Below are 22,790 nucleotides of genomic sequence, written 5' to 3' on the forward strand. Positions count from 1 at the left end.
AAACATCTAATGCTTCAGAATATCCACCATTCTTGCTCTACATTATCATGATGAGTTGTGTTTGCATGGCGAACGCATCGCTGATGGTGAGCTTTGTCGCTCGCGTAACGAGTTCAACGCAGAACAAAACCAGTAGACCCTCATCATAAGCAGACGTTTGGCTAGCCTTCGAACACCACATGAAGTCTGATAGGATTGTCCGTGACAATAAGCTCCAGAATGAGTATTCATGGATTACCGGATTCAAATTAAAATATGTATAAATACACAGACAAAATAAAAGTTACACATGGTAAAAAGGACTAAAGATTAATAACATATAAAAATGATGAAAAAAATAAAAAATATAAAAACTTAGTATTTAAAAGTGGTTTTCACGAATTATCAAATAAAAGAAAAAAATTACATTTTACCAAAAAAAAATGTTACGCAGGGTTTTTGCGCATTCTAAACTTGAGTGAGTTCAAGTGAACGATACGCATGAACATAAATAAGCAAACATAAAGTATTGTTCATGTTCCTCCATTTAACAAATACACAAGCGTTCCATAGAAAAATTCACTTTACTAAACCTTTAAATTTGATCCCAACCGGTTTCCTAATAAGATTTCGTTTGAGCTAAATAACTTCATCAGGGCCGGCCCGGAGGGTGTGTGAGCCGCACCTCCGGCCGGGGCATGTAATTTTCGGGGGCCAAAACTTTTATAAATGTTTATATAATTTTTAGTAAAGAATCACGAGTCAATTGAAATCGTCAATCGGTTGATTCGATCACTAAATTGGTGTTTAAAACAAGCCGGAAATACACTCACCGGAAAATATTGCCAGAAATCAAGTGAACGTGGAGAACTAAAGATGATAACTTAAGTTTCATAGAATGACAGAAATAGCCCCTGAACTTTTTTTATAATTAAACATATTATTTACACATTCAATCCTTTTAATTTTGCTAATTATTTTTATTTCAACAACATACCAAATCCTTTAAACAAGTTCAAAAAATTAAGTTTATATTAAAATATCTATATTAATTCTCATAAATTTTGTATTAATAAATCATATAAGTATTTAATATTAGGTCCAAAATTGGGGCATTACATTAATACTATATATATTTTCTATGTTTATTGTTATAACATATATTACTCGTCGTTTATAAAAGTTATCTTGCATATTTCGTTATTCATTAAGGTTTTCGGGCCTTTTTATTTAAGCTCAGCCTAGGTACTAAAAATCTCGGAGACGGCCCTGAACTTCATGAAAAGGAAATGTTATACATAATGGTATTTTATTTATGTTAATAACTAGCAAGGTTACCTGCGCGTTACTGCAGTGTTATTTGTGCTTGGTTACTAATATCATTTTTATTTGGTGATACTATGTGTTTCATTTAAATTAAGAAGCATGATATAGGTTGTAATATATATATATATATATATATTATGTCACACACCAACCTACGGCGGAACATGCCGAAGCGCGACATAATTTGTATTATAACTCAAAGACACTAAATATAACAATAAGTGTCAATATCTAAATTTATTTATTCACAACAATCGTAGACAATTAATTCAAATGAAAAGAAATTACAACAACATTTAATGAAAATTAAAGAGATCGAGCTTATGATCTAAATTCGTTTTTGTGTTCATCGATACCGGTTACTAAATAACAACTTTCGGATGCACTCAACACGACACTTCATGTGCAGCATTTATATTTATGGTTGATAAACCATAGATTTTAGATTTTTAGGTCTCATGCATGTTTTTATGAGAATATAATAATGTCAGACTTTAGCGTAGATGTCAAATCTTTCATCTTTACTACATTTGGTTGAAAAAAAAGAGGTTTTTTCTTGCTTCTTTTATAGCTTTTAAATACATGCAGCAGCCAGCAAGCAAGGTGCCATAAGTTTGAAATGGGTTCACATAATTTATATCTGTTTGAAATGGGTTCACATAAATTATGCTATAAATACCTAAATTTCCACAGATCATTAATTTGGATCTATCTGTTTGAATGTGTATAAATATTCCTTCTTATGCATATATATATGTATAGGACCACCGCTGTAAATTTTTTTATTGGGTTTTCATTCCTTAATGTGGAACATATACGAACACTTAAAACAAATATGTATTCTTGTTTGTGTTCGTTCATTATGAAAATATGTTTGTTTGTTTAATAGCTAAACAAGCTTACAAAAAAAGTGACTAAAAATAGCATAGAAAAGTATTAATGTTTGAATATCATTACATTCAGGGACAGCTCTAGGGAGGGTAAACTAAATATAGGGCTTTAAGCTCCCACTTAGATGGGCTTCCGGTTTAAACAAAAGTACGTTAAACAAAATTACATAACAAATGATGAAAATAACCCTTAAGTTATTTAAAAAGACAAACATATTCGTGGTTATGTGCTTGAATATTTGTAACAATAAAATTCGAAAAAAAACCTCGAATTCTCGTTTTGTTTTAGGCATCCAAAAGGGTTAAGCTGCCCCTGAGTACATTGATAACCAATAAATAACAACTTGTATGAACGTGTGTTAATAACAAGTAATAACATCACTGCTAGCCTTAACTCCCCTATTGCCTCCCAACAACAGCAAAGTTGTTTGTGCCATACGGGTGCTACGCACACTACAGAATACTGGATGCATGTGAAGTTTGTATGATTATTACTTTTTATGGTTGATAATGCAACTGCTTTAGGCCTTACATTTTTCTGATTCGGACTTTAGCAGATGTCAAATTCTTGCATCTTTATTAAATTAAAAAGATTTTTTTCTTGCCTCTTCTATATGAGCATCGTCGTTTTGAAAATATATACAGCAGGTGCCATAAGTTTATATGTACATCATGTCAGTGGCGAAGCTTAGACGAAAACGCAAGATGGGCCCCACTTAATACGTATACAAATTTCCAAAAACGATAGGAGGGGGGGGACTCAACACATATAAAAATTTTCGGATGAAAACGCTTATATTTACACTACTTATGAAAAAAAAAACAGGGGCCGAGGGCTACCCCAGGCCATAAGGAAGCTTCCCCCTTGCATCATGTTGAAGGCCACATGTCCAATACAAGTCGTGTTTTACTTATCCGATTGACTAGTAGGTATTGAAAATGTTGCAACACGTGATAAGCTCATAAGCATGTATGTACTCTTTATGATTGCATCGCTAATATTGGCCTCACAATCTTTTTAAGGCTTTTTGGCTTAAAATTTACACCTCTTAGCGGATTCGGAATTTCATATTCATAGTTATGAAAATTTAGCCATTCCACATATAAAAATATTCTTAGAGCATTCACAACCCTTTATACCTTCAATACTAAAATCACTATCTAGTCTTTATTTTTAATTAAATAATATTTTTTATATATTTATCATCTTTAATTTCTCCACTTACAGCCACTTTTGGTGTTACAGAAACTTTTCAAATATTTTGCATTTTCTCTCTCTTAAACCCCTGTCTAACTTATATAAAATCACGGTCACAGAATTTGATTGCTAGGTTGTGAATGCTCTTAAATCTAACAATATTTGCAAATATATGTAATATAAAATGTACACAAAAACCAATTTCTTCGTGTAAAATTAGCCAAACCAGGAGGCATTGCAAGCAGGGCCGGCCCATATGGGTGGTCGACGGCCACATGCCCGACACCCCATTAGGCCCGAAATTTATTTTTAAAAAATATATATTTATTTTTATTAAAAACAATATGTATATTTAATGTTTAGACCTAATTACATCATAACTATATTGGTCTAGTGGCAAAGGAGTATTACTCTCAACCAAAAGGTTTGTGACATATTTAATCCTATTTTTATACAAAAACATTTTACACAACCCAAATTATAACTAAGTAAACCTATATAAAAATTTAATTGTTTAAACCAACAAAATACTTCATTTTAAATAAGGCTAAAAAAAAATTTCACCTTCGGCCTAAAATTTTTTTTGTTTTCTCGGAGTTGGGCCTGATCGCAAGTTGAGCAATTTGTAAACAAGGGAGAGAACCTGCTTCATATGTAAACTTTTATTTCGGATAAGCTTGTACACGAATATTGGAGGTTGGTAAGTGGCGCCTGTTAGAAACTCCATTGGTGTTTCTTGATTAATAGTTTAATACCAAACTTAAGAGACTAATGTTATAACTTTATTTGTTAGTTAGAATCCGTTAAACAGTCTAGGGTTAGTATAAAGAGTAAATCAGATTGGTTAATATCTGTGATTTTTTTCGTTCTTCCATATTCTTTTGTAATCAGTTCACAGTTCTAATAACAAATCCTAGTTTGAATGGTGATCTTTAATCTTTCATCTTGTTCATCAATTCTTGGTACCTTATGCTTCAGGCCTTTAGTGTCCCACGATGGAAAAATATTTTGTAATTAAACCATGTGTAGTGGATGGAGCCCCTTTGTAGGCGTTGTGTGACATGTGATGTCACGTCAGCATAGAGGTTTTTTTTTTGCTAAAAGGGGTGTAGTGGATGAAGCCCCAACAATCATTACCTTATTACTATTATTTATTAAAAAAAACATATAAAAACTTACCAATCAAAACCAACCATTCCCCGCCCCCCTTCTCTCAATGGCGCCCATAGCGCCCCCGGAGGCGCTGTTCCCGGCACTATGGAGCGCTATGGGGGTGGGAAGCGCCCCACTACATAGTGTCTTGTAACCGCCAATTGGCAACCACAATTGAAGGGCTATGGGGAAACTCCAGTACAAAGAAAAACATTTGGTCTGTTCTAGCACACCATAAGTTCCATACTTTGTGTTCACGTAAACAAACGTCTTGTTCTAGAAAATATACTTTTCAATCTTATCTGATTATTGATTTTGTTTGACAATGAAATACCTTATTTGGAAAAGAACTCTCTGTGATTTAGAAAGCTATCTAGGTAATTACGGAATCCAAAACCTACCATCTATATATATGTCCGCATTACATACCAATAGAATGTGTAACGTGTGGTATGCTCATTAAAAGCCCCAAAATAGGACCTTTAAATTAAGGAACATGGAAGTTTATCAAAAAAACATTTTGTAATTAGAGAACCAAAGAAAAAACTCTAAACTCAAGTTTATTTTGTTATAAATAATTTGAAGATGATCATGAACTTGCATGTTTTTTTCTGATGTGCCCATTTGTAATTAACCCAACTGATCATGGTTCCTTTAGGTCATACGTAATGCATAATGGTTAGTGCTTCTTAGGAGACGTTTTCCGCCACATCCCATCAATGTCTAACGTTTTTTTTATCCTTGATTTTCCACCTTTTTATCACAAGAGATCACATCGGAGTTCTTAGTTTCAAACCTGAAAATTCATGTACTTACATGGTAGCAAAGGACAATAAACAGACATCTACGATTTTAATCAATACAACTCGACGCAAAACGACACGAAAAAACTTTATCAACGTGTGCCATATATGTAACGACACATTCATATTAATATAAACATCGTTTTATATATATATATATATATATATATAAAAGATAGAATACGAAAATCATTTATCGTACAATAGGTACGCGACATTCTGGAACGTCATGCTAACCCTAAAATCACAATTACGCGAGCCGGCCTCCGTCAACCTCTTATCCCGTCGATTCCGTCCACCTTCACCATCTCCGTTCAACGATTCTGTCCACCATCCACCTTCGCGACCATTGTCTACCGTCGTGACCACCATCTTCTTCCGACACAACCATCAATAGTTGCTAACATGTTAGTTGTCAAATTGAGCAATTGAAATTGAAATTGAAATTGGTGAACCTAATTGATCAATTAACCTTGAAATCGATCCAATTAATCATCAATTTGAAGCTTCAATCGATCAATTTTGATAAACGTTAAACCTGAACGTTTAAAGGTTTAACCTTTGAACGTTTAAAGTATGTGAGTTTGTTGAACGTATTAGTGTTTTTAACCTTGAACGTTTAAAGTTTTTGAATTTTTCTTGAACGTTTTAGTGGAACGTATTTCACGTACGAAATGTACGTTAAACGATTACTGTACGTTAACTCACCTCTATATATATATATATATATATATATATATAAGTTAAATTTTACTTTAAAAAAAAACATGTAAAAATGATTATTAATTTCTTGAAGCACTCACAAAGTTTCATTTCAATGTCTTTTTATGCCTTTATAAGGAAAAGAATAAGGAAAAAAAACATTATTCTTAACCTTATTTAAAAAGTGCTAAATTGTTGTCGAAAAGGTTTGGATTTTCTTTCATTTTTAGAATAGTTTGTAAGATTAAATATATAATTACTAGTTTTTATCCCCGTATTACGGGGGTTGTTTTATATTATTTGTTTCTAATATTTATTTATTTTTTTATTGTCTGAAAGTAATAATATACTTATAGTTTGATGATAAATTATTACATAAATAAATGAGATGTTATAACCCGGTTTAAAAGTTATATGAGTTTGATGAGACCCAAGACCCGTTTATTTTTTTTACTATAAAATTGATTTTTTAATTATAAATAATATATATCTTTTTTTAAATATCAAATATTAATTTTTAGTATATTACTTTATAGGATTTTTAAATCAAATATTTGGTGAGATTAGTTTTTAATTTAATGAGATGTTATAACCAGTTTAAAAAATATCTGGGTTTGATACCCGTGAATTCGGGTCAAATACATGAGAAGCCCCATTTAAAAATCAAGAAAATCAAGTGACTCCAAAAAAGGAGGGAGCGACCACATCGCGACACGTAAGATTTTTATGTTTTCGTTTATATATATTATAGATGTATATATTTATATATGATCATTATATTTATTTATATTATAATAGATCAAAATATTAATTATACCTTATTATATATTGGTTTTGTAATTGTTGATGGACCATATTACCCTTACTAGCTAATAAAGGGTTTCCCCTTGAGTGTATATAAAGAGAGATAAATATTAACATCATAACTTAATCACACACGCATAACAATTTTGTGTGTCTCCTCTCTCTTAAACCGGGTTTCTCTGAAGAACCCTAATACCATCCTTAACTATACATCCTAAAGGGAAATTCGATCAAGATGACAAACATGTCGACTACATTATACTTTGTTGCGGTCAATACTCTCCATGCTGTAACCAGGGACGGAACTACAGGGGTCAGGAGGGTCCGTTGACCCTCCGGTGAGACCTCCGGCAGCCAAGTCTTCTTATCGAGCAGATCTTTCATTCAGTTGATTTTTAATACTTTGACGGTTTGACCCTCTTGATTGTTACTTGAAGAGTAATATCAGCAAATAGTTGCTTAAATATAAAGGATATATCGATTTTGTTTACCTAATTCGTGCAGCAGTTTGAGTAAAAATGAAGAATGAGATGATGAAGATGATGGGTAAATTGTAAATATGAATTGATGACCATATTTAATTAATAAATCTACCAATAAAAGAGGGCACTAGTTAAAATCATGCAGCCTTTTCTTTACTTGTCATATTAAAATTTTTAATAATTATTTGAATTTACCATCATTATTACTTTGATGACTTTATGTAAATTATTATATAATGCAAATAGATTTTTTTTAAATTACTTATCCACTTTCTCTTAAATGATTCATTTACAACATTATTTATTATTATTATTATATTGACCCTTCCGTTAAAATGTTTTGGTTCCGTCACTAGCTGTAACAGATTCATAGGTTTAATATTTATCATGTTTTCTATTAATTACATGAAGAACTGATCAACATAGTTGGTTTATTATTTATAAATTCTTAAAATAATAAATAAAAAGATGGTTGTATCAAGCGGCACCAATTTGGAGTTTTGGATTATCGTTGTGCTACGACATATATCTTTTTTTCAATTAATAAAACAAGATGAATTTATAGAAACGTTATGTAATCAATAAAGTCTTCGGTTACATTTAGTAATCAATCAAAAACCACCCCCCTTTAACACACTTTAATTCATTTGTTCATTCATGTTTTCTATCTTTTTGTTTAACGACATTTATGTTGTTTCTAACTCCATTCAATGTTCCTTCAGTATAATGTAACGGCATACATATAGGAATGAGCAAAATCGGTATCGGTACCGATTGGGTACCGGTATCGATTTGATACCGTCGGTACTAAATCGGTACCAAAGTTTTAAGTTTCGAGATTGGTACGTTACGGGTATTTCCCGATTTTTTACCCTCGGTACCGGTATCCTCCCGGTACCGGTACCGGTACCATACGGGTACCGAACCAAATATTTCGGTACCGGTACCAAAAATTCGGAATTTCGGGATCGGTATTTTCGATACCGGTACCGATCGCTACCGTGCTCATATCGTGATCACAATTTCATTTGAATTGATTAATATATTTGTAACAAACAAATTTAAACCCAAACAAATTTCCAGTTACTTTATCGTAATGCCTATTTCATTTTTTTTTTCTTATTTGAAAGATCTAGGGCTAGAGCTGTAAGCGAACCGAACGTCCGTCGTCCGTTCGGCAAAAAATTAATTTATGTTCGTTCGTTTAGTAAATAAACCGGACATAGACAAAAATTTTTCACTCGGTAAGCTTAACGGACGAACACGGGACAAGGGCCAAGTCCGTTAGATAGTGTTCGTGAACGTCCGGTAACGCCCGCTGGTAACGTCCGTCCGGTACTGTAAGTATTTAGATCTATCAAGTATTGTAATTTAATTGTGGAATTTCTACTGTTATTAATCACACTTTTATATTACTACATATGTCTGATGTCTCTTATAGTGATCCACTTTTTGTCAATATATTAAGTGTTAAGTACATTTGAATATTATATGTTGCAATCTCAAATTTGTATGTGAATTTGTTTGGATTTATGTTTGGAACAAATATGTAACCGTTTATGTTTGTCTATTAGTGTCTGTTGTCCATTAATGTTCACATGTTCCTTTCCATTAATGTCCATTAGTGTCCATTTATCCATTATTGTCCGTTAACGTCTATTTACAATATTAACGAATGGACACAGACAAACTCAATTTCTTAATGGACGGACACGAGCATGAATTTCCGTTAGGTAGAGTGTTCGTGAACCGTCCGTTTGTTCTTCAAAAGCTTAACGGGCGGACATGCTCCCGTCCGGCCCGGTTCGGTTCGTGTACACCCCTAGAAAGGCCGTATATGTTAAAAATGATAAAAAGAGCAACCTAACTAGGCATCTGAGAACAACATAGAAAATTGCGTAAGACACCACATATTCGTATAAATATTCCATTAGAAAATATAATTTGAAATTATAAAACCATTTTATTTGATATATATATTTTTTAATTTAATCATTTAATTTCTGTAACTTAATTGTGTTTCTTTTAAGCATCTCATGTATCACACGAGTTTAAAGCTAGTATATGATAAACAAATAAGAGATATGTTTAATATCTAAACTGAACATAGATTTTCGAACGACAATTTTTTATTTTTTATTTTTTTAAAATTTTTATTTTATTTTATTTTTTGCTTATGAAGACTTGAACCCAGGTCCTTTAAGTTATTAACCGACTTTATACATTTTCACTGGACCACCAACCTAGACTAAACTTAAACTGAACATAGATAATAAATGCAAAAACGCTGTGTAAATATATTAATAAATACTTGTAAATTTGTCTATACGTACATCAAAGATCTTGGTGAAGCCGCCTATATTTTGGGAATAAAGATCTATAAGGATAGATCAAAGCGGTTGATTGGTTTAAACCAAGTGCATACATCGATAAAATCTTGAAAATGTTCAAGATGGAAAACACTAAGAAATGTTTGGTACCTATTCAAAGATGAATGGTATTGAGTGCGACTCAATGTCCAAGCTCAAAGGATGAGCTTGAAAAAATGAAAGGAATCCCATACGCTTCAGCTATATGATCCATCATGTATGCAATGATATGCACTAGATCGGATGTGTCATGCGCTTTAAGCATGACATAAATATATAGCATTTTTATGTTATATGTTACAATCAATCAATCAATCAATCTATCTTACCCAGTAAAACTCCCACCAATAGCAAAACTATTGGTGGAGTCTGGGAAAGGTGGGATGTAGGCCATTGGCGGATTTGGAACCAAATGTCAGGGGTAACGTTCAAAAAAAGAAAAAAATTAACGTATTTCATACAATGTAAACTAAACAAATATAGAAACACGATGATAAATAACTTTAAACACATGGGCTGCATATTTTTCCCCTTTAGTTTTTAAAGCTTGAAATCGAGTCATTACATCCTTTTTTTACTTTATAAAATGCATCTCTTTAGACTAGACAAATTAAAGCATTGTTCAAATACTCATCACCCATCCGGTTACGCAAATCCGTCTTGATAAGCTTCATTTTAGAAAAACATCTTTTAACTGTTGCGGTTGCAACCGTTAAGACCAAAACTAGCTTCAATATGCGATAAATCAAAGGAAAGTGACGTGTTTTCCGGTTTCCACCATTACACGAGCAACATCACACATTCTACCCAATTTTGAAAATTTATCTTTCTTTAAAGTGTGATAAAATGTCATAAGATCACCCGAAATACACCCGAAATAAAATAAATAAGGATTATTATCAGCCAATACCAGTCAATAGGGATTATTAAAATCTAATAAACCTTTACAATATAGGTAGATATAATTAGTCAAACATGGGCAAATTAAGACGGTTGCTTTTAAATAAATTACAAAATTTAATGCATAATTTACAATCCAACAAAACATGTAGAAAATGTCAATATAGTATTTTGACGGATAAAGATCACGTGCACTTTCAGATCATTTAAAATAGTTACAATTTTGCCTCTTTATCTTTAATTACTTTTTGTAAATTTAAACAATACTTACAAGTATAACATTTAATCTTTTACCTATATTCTCATTTTATTTTCACTTTTAACCCAATTTCCCTCACGATTTTTGAACGGTCATAAATTTTTTATGCGCTAATATTTTATATAAAGCACTGCGCCATAAAAACGAGCATTTAATATTTTTAATTTGAGTATAATATTGATATATTTTTTCAGTTAAAAAAACAACATTTTACATAGCGGCGTTTGCAGTCTGTTTTCGATGGTTTTTAAATTAACCGTGAGTCAAATTGTGTAACATCCCAAAATTTCAATAAATGATATTCTATATATTATTTCTTATGGTGGACAAGTTTACTTAAGATGGTAAATAAAATAATAATAATAATAATAATAATAATAATAGGGGAAAAGATAAGTAGCCTAGATTAGTGGATTAATCATGGACTAGAAAGGAAAGATTGGCCTTAGGTCCATGGGCTTAAGGGAGTATAAATACCCCTTAAACCCTCAATCTTTCCATTTCCATCCATCTTATCCATCTCATTCTCTCTACACCTCCATAACTCACACCCAACCCTTCCATTTCGGCCGCAAGCTAGAGCAAGGAAAACCGAGATCAAAAATCAAACCTTTTATTGATAAATCTATGGGATACAAGCTAGATACAAGATCAATACTTCATAACAAGCTAGCCGTGACCTAATAACCATATAAAGGTATGTTCTTTACGTTTAAAGGTCACATTTTCATGAACGTTTTGCCATGAAACTTAACCCTAGAGTAGATCGGGTCTAGATGTCTCATAAAGTTGCAAACTTGATGACAAAAGTGGACTTAATCTATTCATTAGCTAGGGATCTAGCTAAAATGGGTTTAAAACCGATAAAGCTTTAAGCTTTAGACCTAAAACGGGATAAAGGTTTAAACTTTATACCTAAAAAGGGTTGGATCTTGATAAGGAAATACTAACGGATGTAGAACGGTTTAGGAGGTTAAGTTGTAGGTGATTAAAGGTGTGGTTTTGAGTCGTTAATCGTTTTTTTTAGCCTAAAAATGATTTGTGGATAAGAAAAATATGAACAGGGATCACCAGACCTGAGATTCGGCCAAATGGAAAATTCTTGGTCAACCGTATGGTTCTCGGTCAAACATGTAGTCACCAAGAGTTCTCGGCCAAGAAGGGTTCTCGGCCAAGAGGGTTCTCGGTCAAGAACCAAGGTTCTCGGTCAACGGACGAGTTCTCGGTCAACGGACGAGTTCTCGGTCATCCCAGTCCTCTGTTGGGCCAGAAAGTGAACAGTTGGGCCTGAATTGACTAAACCCATAAATGTTAAGTCCATGTCTAATATAGGATAAGTTAACCCATCATCATGAACTAAAATAAACAAGCCCAACTTAGAATCATGTTGGTTAACTTAAATACCAACTTAATAAAGTAGAAGGTTAATTAACAATATATATATAACAGTTAGCCGAGCCAAGTTAAAGAAAGGAATTACGATTAACGGCGAGCGCAACCGGATCCAGGTGAGTTTCTAGCCCCATTCCTTGTTATGTTTTCGGTGCTGTGTGCATACTCGATGTGATCAGTTAATACACTTACCTTAAGTGGTAAGTGTATGCATATTATGATATATGTGAATGTTATAAAAGAATGCTTGACGGTACATGAACGATCTTCGATATTGCGTGTACTATCAGGAGATAGTTAGATGATGTGATTATATATATATTGTATGTATGAAGTATGTACGTTATAGAATATGATTATGAAAGAAAGTATGCAAAATATATAAATGAAAAGGAAAGTATGATATGAAGGAATTGACGGTAAAGAGTGGCAGTTCCTAATAATATCTGTGAAGAAGGGTGGCAGACCCTAATAATGTCTGTGAAGAAGGGTGACAGACCCTAATAATATCTGTGAGGTTATATGACGAAAGGCTCTTTAAGGGTGGCAGACCCTAATAATATCTGTGAGGTTATAGGACGAAAGGCTCTTTAAAATGTATAAGTATGTATGTAAAGAAAGATAAAATATGAAGTATGAAAAAAAGAAAATATGAAAGTAAGAATGAAAGTATATACTTACGTATGTATGAAAGAAAGTAAAGAAGGACAAGTATGTAGTATAAGAACGTATTGTATGTTGATTGTATTAACTAGAACTCACTCAGTGTAGCTGATTTTTAGTATGCACGCAGGTGAGTAGAATGAGGCAGTTAGCTTGAGGAGGACACATGGCAGAGTTGGACGAAGCTGACATCTGAGGATTTTGCTATGATGTTTTATTCTTTAATTTAAGTTATGTTTTAAAAGACAAAAATATGGATGTTTGTAACGAATGGTTTAAGTTTTATATTTCGCGTATGTTTTTATTAACTCTGATTTCTAGAACTGCGTTTATGAGTAAATCCAACGTCCAAATGTGAGGCACCGGTAACGGGGCCTTACAAATTGTTAGTAACGTTATTTTTTCGTCGAAAACCAAAATTCGTTGAAAATTGAAATCGGCTGACCAAAAGTTAAAGAAAAAAACTCATCTGTAAAATCAAACCAACGACCGGTTTGAATGGTTTCAAACCAACAAAGAACGCACAAAAAGTTGTAATATGATTACCAAAGTTCACGTTTCCCACTACATCATGCGAGCACTCGTCTAGTTTATTGTGTATAGACGCTCTTTAAATAGCTCTTATCATTTGAAACATGGGCTTTTTTTCATTCTAACACATAGGAGTATAGCACATGTATTACACCATATCTAATCTAGTTATATAATATATAATTGAAAAACTAATTGCTACAGTGTAATTTGGTAATTGTCAAGTTATACCTTTAGCTTTTTTCATATGTAAACCTTAGCCCCATAAAGATTTAATGATTTCAATTAATGCTTTAATATTTGTTGTATATTGTTTTTGACCACATAGCCTTTTGTTATTATTTTTTATACATTTAAGTTATTTAATCATTTATGAGTTATGACGTTTAAACCATGTTGTTTATAAAATTTCGAGACGACACTTTTAAGTTAGCTGTATTGCCTTTTTTTATCTACATCACGTTGTTAAAAGAGTTTTATTCGCAACGAAATATATAAGTTTCGTTGAGTGTTGGTACGGTGTCAATACTCGAAGTGTTTTTTTGTTGTGTCAAAGTAATAAATTGTTACGATACTTTTATATATATGCGTTTTGATATTTGGGTATGTTGCCATGTTCTCCGCGCAACGCGCATAACGAACATTCTAGTTTTATATATATGAAACAAACTCCAAAAAAAATACTTGATTCACAAGTACAAGTAGCTGTTTTCTATTTTTTATCAGGCCAAGGCGTGAAGCCCATCCATGCACCCAATACAAAACCGGGTCTAAACTCGAGGCCTGATCCCATTCCGTGTGAAACTTTCAACTTTGTAGTCATTTTATTTCATCAAACTTTTTATGTCATTTTCTTATTTGTACGTACTTTTAATTTTTTTTTTATTTAATAATCTGAAGTTTTCATTTTAAGTTAACACTTGAAAATTGATATGACAAAAAAATGTGTTGTTTTTAGTTAATAAAATAATAAAGTAATTAAAGATTATATTACTGTTTTGGTTTATTTCTTAAGACCCGCGCATATTAAGCTCAAATGTAAAACTGAAAACCAATCCATAAAATAACTAAGACCAGAAAACCGAAACAACATTTTTCCGTGAAATTAAATATCAAGATGACCCCAAGTTTTTTAAAAGACAACGAATCTATACAAACACTTAAGCTACATTTTATCCAGTGTCCTCTATATCACCAACATGAACACTTTAAACAGTTGCATGAACACTTGAAGCATCCAAATCTCAAACAAGCAAGGCATTTTGGTAACTTCACTTCTGAGCATTTCCAGTTAAGTATACAACAGTTTGCTTTTAAACAACTTGAGCATTTCGGGCAGCGAGGTCTTGCACATTTTAAACACTCGGGCAGCTTGGGTTTTATACAACAAGACTGAGTGTTGTGGGTTGATTTCTTTGGTAAGCGGAGAGTGGCCTTGATCTTTGAGAGTTGGGTCTTTGTGGTGATGGTTTCCATTTCATGGATGAACCGAGAAAAGTGGTGGATGTACTCGGGGTATAGTTCTAGGTTGCAGTGGCCACCTCCTTTGATCCATAACGGCTCGTATGGGTCCTTAGCCATTTTCCATAGTTCATTACCATGTCGCCAGTTCACTACATCGTCTTCGGTTCCCTGTCGTTTGTTTTCATCAAGAAACAATGTGAAATAACATATCAAGCAAGAAATCACTCTGCTTTGTTTTAAAACAAGCAAACAAACAGACAGACGTATCCAGTAAAATCCACTCATATCATAGCAATCGGTAATGTCTCAGAAAGATCGGAAAAAACCAATTTATAACAGAAAACCCAAGCCAAGAATAACATAACCCTAACAAAAATCAACGGTGTGATTTTATGTTTTCGAAAAATCAAGTTTTCGGTTTGGTTTCGTTTTTGCATGTAGTAATTAAAGCTGAAAAATCGAACTGAACTTAGTGTTTGGGTTTGAATTTTAATTTGAATGCTAAGTAATAGGAATTTGATAAATAGTGTAACAAAGTATATTAGTCTAAATGTATAAAAATTGATTAATAATTATTTAACAAAAAGAGTTAGGCCTAAACTAATTATTTTGGGCCAATTGTTTTCTCGGCTTAAAAACTTTTAGACCAAATTAAAGCCCTAAAAAGATGAAATTGAGCCGAAAGCGAAATCCAAAACACAAAACAGTTTTCAAAATATAAAAACCGAATTTTTGGTTTTAGATTCGGTATGAGCCCAAATTTGACTCATGCGCACCCCTACTATATGTGTATCCCAATGGATAAAGAGATTATTTCCACCGAGGCCCGACTACATGACACTTTTTTGTTACATGTAAAGTGTAATTATCTATATGACATAAAATATGGCTAAAGGAATCAATGCAACAACAAAAACTCTACTAATAATGACAATATTCAAGATTTTTTTTATTTTTTTTAGAACGGGCGACTACCTTTAAACTACACCTATAAATAATTTATCCCATGTCAGGGTTCAGATTTGAACTCATGTTTTCCACAAAAGGTTAAAAGCCTTTACCATCCAGCTGCCTGTGCTAAAACGGCATTTTTCAAGATTTATTGATATAAAGGAAAAAAAGCTTACATGTATTACAAGCGTGGGGCATTTCACCTTCCGAATCTTGTTAACATTCTGCAAAATATGCCACCAACAAATATATGCCATTATTGAATGTGACTTGAAAACGTATGCTACCAACATTTCAACATTAAATCCACTTTTTGCAAACTAAAATGCTAACAAAAGTAAAGGGGTTGAGTAATCTCTCACCTTGTATATATCAAAGCAAAGCGTGCACTTGACATGACAAACGACACGAAGGCCAGAAAGAATGGCACTATGAAGAACCACTCCTCTTAACCTCGGCAGCTTAGCAGCCAAGTGCAGCGTAGGCCCACTTCCAACTGATTGTCCATACAAAATTAAGTCTTCCTGGCTAACTCCATACTCCACTTGAAGACACTCGTATACTGCCTCTATGTCTGCATATGTATTATTCTCACTTGGCTGTAAAACAAAGACAATGCAAATTATTTTCAACTTTTATGCAAAAAATAGTTGAATAACATATGAAGTTTGAACTTTGAAACTACAATATTTGTCACTTTGTTTTCAAGTAGCTACACTACTATATAGATCATTCAACCATACAAAGCTTATAGATATGATGTGCAACTTTCGGGCCTTCAAATATACCAACCAATATAGTCCGTTTTGCCAGTTTGTTTTTGGCTGCCAAGGAGGAGAGACCCTCTAGGTCACCCATCCTTGGATTACCCCGACCCATTACCCAGGCAAGCTTAATTGTAAGTGCGTCAAAACGTGTTGATGGTGTCTAAGGTCGGAAATTCTTTATGAAGTCCCAGCATCTCTCATATCCGAGACTGATTGAGATTTGTCTAGAGTGTTAATTACATATATTTTATAAATAAATAAATAATATATAAGTGTGTGTGTAGGACAGGTGAACTTCATTAAAAATACTAAATTAATGTGAGAACCGAATGAAAAAAATGTGTACGTCATGGGCATAAAAAAACTATCAAACTAATTTGTGTAAATGTTTTTATAATTTTTAATCGTTTATCTACACATATGTAGGTCTATGCATGTCGTATACATATATAGAGTCTGTAAATATCTTGGTCACGTATATAAAAAAAATTGAATTTTGTAAACATTGCATTTCAATCGTATTCTTTTATTTAAAAGTTTTTGACATTGAAAAATCGAATGATTTATTTTGTTCCACGCTTTCTTGAATTAATTGAAACCCGAAAGCAAAATTCCAATTTTAATACCTTGCCGGTAGACGCCCCGTAGCCCGAGTAATCATACCTGTTTAAAAAAAACAAAACATATGCAAACATCAATCATTGTATGACACCTTTAAATGGGCAAAAGAAGAAGCCAAATTGAACTCTCATACTCACAAATTGACTGTCACTAGCTAACTTTTGATTATCAAGTTGTACCGTAATTAATTAGCAATAATCAAAATTAGCCTAAAACTTTTAAAAAAGCCAAATTTTTAGGAAGTGCATTACCACTGTTTATGAAAAGACTAGAGAATAGAAGAAAATGTTGCAAGCAAATAAAGACAGTTTTGTATGCAATTAAAGACAAGTATAGTGTCACCTGTCTAATCGGTTCAAAAGCCAATATAAATAATTGAAAACAAATAAGATTTACTTTAAGCCAGAGCAATGACAAAAGCAGAATCATAATTAGTTTATCCAAACAACCAAGCTGATTATTTGTTACTTAAAAATGCAAAAATTTAGTTTAGGCTGCAGGGTATGGTTCCCGGAGCCTACCCATGTGGTTAGCGTGAGCTCACTGAAACAACACACTGGCATGCCAATGGTAACACGTGACAAGGCGGAAATAAGGATGGTCACGCGGCTCATTTGAGTCTCTCTCACACTTTGTATATGTGTGTGTATACATGTATGTATATATTTGTATTTTATTAATATTAATAAATGAAAATTGTGAAGAACGAGGTATATATAACATGGGTTGAGTGAAGCAGGGAAAACTAAAGTAACACTGACGTGATGAATGATAGAGAGTGTCTTATAACACATGGCCTAAGTCCAAACATCAACTAATTACATACAGCGGCGGACCTACTAAGGAACCCTCGGGTGCACGGGCACCCAACGGTTTTTAAATTTTCGTAGAGACGATATAGAAAAAATTTTAGTGAGCTCATAAGAGTTTTAGAGGTGAACCCATGTTAACAAGTTAAGAGTTGGTCTAGTGGTAAATCATTATTCCTTTAACTTCCTTTGTTTGTCTGTTCTAAAAGAACCCAGGTTCGAGTCACCCCTGTTGCGTTTTTCTTCCAATTTTTTTTCTTTTTCACTTTTACTAGGGTTTTATCCTAAAAAAAATACCCCTTTACAGCTTTACTCATTCATCAACCTCTTTTCTTCAAGCCTTCCCCAAAATCTTACCATCATCCTCTTCTTCCATCCTCTGGCACCATAAATCCGTCGACCACCCCGTAACATCTGTTCATCTCCAATAATCCTTGAAAAGTCCTAATTCTATCTCAATCCTTCAACAAATCCTAAAAGGCTTAAACCTTTTGTTTATTTTGTACTTTTTATACTTGAATAGTTGATTCTTAGATTAGCATCGTGTTTTCTTGTTATATTTCGTTATGATATCGTATTGTATTGTGTTTATAACCTGATCCTACCTAATGGGACCAGAAGTTTTAATAGTGAGCTTTGAGAAATTTGAAAACCGAAAAATGGTGAGCCCATTAACGAAAATTCCTGGGTTCGCCACTGATTACAGAATATATAATGCAAAATTTCAAGTTATTTGATAAAAAGCTCAAACCTTTAGTCTTTTATGAAGTTTTAACATGAAAAAATAAATAAATAAATAAATATGAAGGATAAAAAAGAATGTTTGGAAATTTTATGGCCCCATTGCCCATTTGGCAGGATAGCACCCTACGGAAAGACCACTGTCTATATCAAAATTCATAAGCAAATTCATGGTTTTTTGCGCCTTTATTCGGGTAACTGACCAGTGGTCAGTGAAAACTAATGACTTTATAGGCAAAAATAAATAAAAGTGAAAACTTGAAAAAAGCATGCTTAAGAGCTTTCCCTTTTTAACTTTACTTTTGTTTCTACCCTTATTATACTTTGCTTTTATTTTACAAAATGAAAATCTCAAATATGCATATTAATTATTAGCTTTAGAACTCGTGTGATATACGGAAAAATTGATTAAACTATATAAAATTAAATGATTAAATTAAAAAATATATTTTATCAAATTAAATGGTTTTATCAGTTCAAATTATATTTTTTAATGAAATATTCATACGAATACGTGATGTATTCTCACGCAATTTTTTCGCAATCACGAAAAAGATGCACATGCTAATTTTATAAGTTGCAATTATATTTTTTTATGCAATAATGAATTTTAACAAAAGATGATAAGATATTTCATTATAAATGACATAAAAAGAGAACATCATATATAAAATTAGCATGACAAAAACACGCTTTTGTTTACAGATTTGAAAAAGATGGATGAGAACTCCTTGAATCCATAAAGGTTGAATGAATACGTGAGAATAAAATTGTTATTCATTCTTAATTTCTTCTTGTTTTTATTTTCTTAGACTTATAAAAATCATTCATTAATTTACCATATTCATTTCCTACACTAAAAGTGATTAAAATTTGATTTAATAAAAAAAGATAGATATGATTTCATTAAATATACAAGTATTTTTATTATGCTGACATCAATACCTGCATATTTTTAATCTTTATAATTTAGGTAATTAGTTATTTGATTAAATGATGGATTGATATGTTTTGATTACACCGGCATAAGTAAGTGTTTTTATTAAAATATAGGAAAATAGTTTGAGCGGAAAATTTTGATTAAGAATGAATCTACTAGTGACATGTGTCCCTAGTTATTTTATTTTATTTTATTAGAAAATAAGTAGATATTTACTTGTTTAAAATACCAAAAACATGTGAAATTTATGGCAAACGTCGGTTACTGGCACAATCATCATATATATCATTATAATGTCAATTATTTTTCTTTTAATCATGGGAATACACTATTTAAACAAGCAACAAAACTTGAAAAGGAAAAAAGAAAATAGGCCACTAACATTGGAACATAATGGAAACATAAAGTGTGAACTATGACAACAAAATCAATAATTTTGTATGGATAAATGATTATGTTCACAAAGAATTAAACATAGAAAATGCTAAGTAAATATTGTGACTAACAATTTTTAGACTATGGCAACAAAAAACCTTAAAATGTTGTAACTTTTTAACACAAAAAGGTGCACGTAACCTAGAGAGAAAAGAAAGGTAATAACTTTGGCAGAAAAGGGGGAAGTGTGTGCAATTCACCAACTCTCACGCGAGAAGGACAATTCACACTTACAACTGTTTAATGCATCCGTATCGATACAAGTCCAAAGAAAAATATAAACGAAATCAAAATCATTCAAAATTTATACTTTTTAGTGCTTAAACATACACACAAAAAACACATGTCACAATTACATATACAAAAAGAATGTTGAACTTAGTTGAGCACACAAAATAACAATCGGGTTTTGTGACCCAACTTCGGGACAAGACTCTTTTAATATTATTAAGATCAAAATCATATCTCTATTTATACTAATCAAAACTCGTTTTCTACTTCAACTCTAATTCTTAATAAAACTCGAACACATGATAAACATTACACTTTATCTCTAACTCTAGTAACTATCTCCTAACAATAAATTAATCATTTAATATATTATCTAATCTTTATCGTCTTTTATCTTTATTCCATTCACCTTATATTATATCATTCAAAGAAAATCCATGAAGATTAAGATTACCAACATACTAAGCTATTAAGAATATTTAAAAAAAAAATTCCATATCATTTAATTTTTTTATTAATGGTTCATGGGTTCACATAAAACACTATTAAACTAATATATTTATATGTTTTTAGCCTTTTTTTTATTATTATTTACCTAATGTGTAGGTGACAACTTACACATGTGCAAGTTAATGTTATTAAAATCTATTTTATTAATTTAAAGAGAGAATAATAATATTATTTTTTAAGAATGAAAAAAACTTTAATTCTTAATGTTTTGTATAGAGTTTCCCCTAAAAAGTACTCCATCCGTCTCATTATAAGTGTCCACATTTGAAAAATACAAAGTTTAAGGTAGATTGAATAATTATTTTTTTTCTTACCAGATGACAATAATGTCATTGAAAGGTGGGTCTATAAATATTGTTTATTAATGTTAGTTGTGTGTGTTTAAGGGTAAACTTGGAAATTTGCTAATAAATTTTAAAAGTGGACACTTGTAATGGGACAAATAAAAAAGAAAATGTGAGGCAATTATAATGGGACGGATGGAGTAAATATTAAAGAACTAGAGAAGAAAATGCACATCAAAATTATAAAACTTGATAAAAAAAAAACTGTTAAAATCATAAATTTGAAGAAGAAGAAGAAGAAGAAAACTAACCCCATAATATTGACTCTAAGATTAGCTTTGAGTTGGACAAACAAGTCAAACAGTTGACCCAAGTCAGCAGCATTGCCATGAGAATACAACAAGGTGAGTCTTGCATAAGGGTTCTTTAAATAAAAAGCTACAATCTTGTTACCACTTTTAGTGTCTAGTAACAACACATCAAGCCCGTCATCAAGAGGCACGGCGGAGGAGGTGTAGACAGCCACCGTCTTGCCATCGTCACGTGTGGTGATCTGGTAGGTTGGTGGAGATGGTGGGAAGAATGCAAACTTGTTAGCAAGATGAGAGATGATGCAACCCATTCACCACCCCGGATAATAAGATAGTTGGTGCAAGTTGTTATATTCATGAATGCATGTGTGGTTATGTTTTATTTTTACATGTACTCGTGACTTTAAGTAGTAATTTGAGTTGGGTTTTTAAAGGTTTCTTGGAACGGGAGAGATGGATATGTATATATGCGATGCGTGTGTGTATAGACGAGAGAGAGAGAGAGAGAGAGAGAGAGAGAGAGAGAGAGGTGGGGACATAATATAAGTTGAAAGAAGTGAGGTATAATGATTCATTGATAGACTATCCCCACCCCCGGAAAAGGGCCTTCGTAACTCCCACATATTATCGTCACGTAGGAAACGGTGTTTCGAAGTCATTCTTCATAACGTCCCATTGTAATTTAAAGTCTCTTTATCATCCATGTGTGTGTGAGAGAGAGAGAGAGTGAAAAATTGGAAAGGGCCCCACCACAAATCACCTATGTCGCCCGGTCTAGCCCCGCTGCCTCAACCCTTGCCGGCCATTTGAAACTGCCCCTTTGCCCTCCTCTTTGACGCTCACAAAGAACGGTCTTAGGGGAAATGCGTCTTATCATATTGTAACAGTTAATGCTTGAGATCTTATAGTCTTAAGTTTGAAACCTGGCTTAATAGGTTTTCCTACGGTGATGGAGTTTCCTTTAATGGGTCTACTGTAACTACCCACTTTGATCAATTAGCCAAGATTTTGAATGATACAAAATCACTGTTTTTTATGATGTTTTTGGGTGAGTCAGACTTGGAACATCAAAATCAGTATGGATGCATGGTTAACATCTCGTCTTAGAAAGACTCACTCAGTTATTGGGTTAGTTCCAAAATATGTTAAAAAAAACAAATTAAGTCTTATAAGGTGAGAAGTTTGGGTAAGGATCAGATAGTGTTTGGTAGACGAAATGAAATGATCCATTATGTATCAATGAAAAAATAAAGTGTATTGGTATTTATTATGCCAA

The 22,790-nt window shown here is 32.5% G+C and overlaps 1 protein-coding gene across 1 annotated transcript; it reads right to left on the minus strand.

Annotated features, from left to right (window-relative positions):
* Positions 1–14,639: 14,639 nt before the first annotated feature.
* Positions 14,640–22,041, minus strand: LOC143603106 (uncharacterized). Its single transcript, XM_077080014.1, has 5 exons — positions 21,515–22,041; positions 17,259–17,295; positions 16,228–16,464; positions 16,042–16,089; positions 14,640–15,082 (listed from the first exon to the last, which is right to left on the minus strand). Exons 1-5 carry the CDS (start codon positions 21,823–21,825, stop codon positions 14,642–14,644), a joined length of 1,074 nt encoding a protein of 357 aa, XP_076936129.1. The 5' UTR covers positions 21,826–22,041; the 3' UTR covers positions 14,640–14,641.
* Positions 22,042–22,790: the final 749 nt, after the last annotated feature.

The sequence above is a fragment of the Bidens hawaiensis genome, unplaced genomic scaffold, assembly GCF_021521415.1.
Source record: "Bidens hawaiensis isolate Kalapana, Puna unplaced genomic scaffold, B.hawaiensis_p1.1 tig00001961_1, whole genome shotgun sequence".
Lineage (NCBI taxonomy): Eukaryota > Viridiplantae > Streptophyta > Magnoliopsida > Asterales > Asteraceae > Bidens > Bidens hawaiensis.

Excerpts from the sequence above, each read along its gene's own strand:
- LOC143603106 (XM_077080014.1), bottom strand. The coding sequence starts at position 21,825 with ATGGGTTGCATCATCTCTCATCTTGCTAACAAGTTTGCATTCTTCCCA. Across the intron at positions 17,296-21,514 it reads CTTAGAGTCAATATTATGGG|GTATGATTACTCGGGCTACG; the intron begins GTTAGTTTTCTT and ends TTTTTTAAACAG. Across the intron at positions 16,465-17,258 it reads ACGGGGCGTCTACCGGCAAG|CCAAGTGAGAATAATACATA; the intron begins GTATTAAAATTG and ends TTTGTTTTACAG.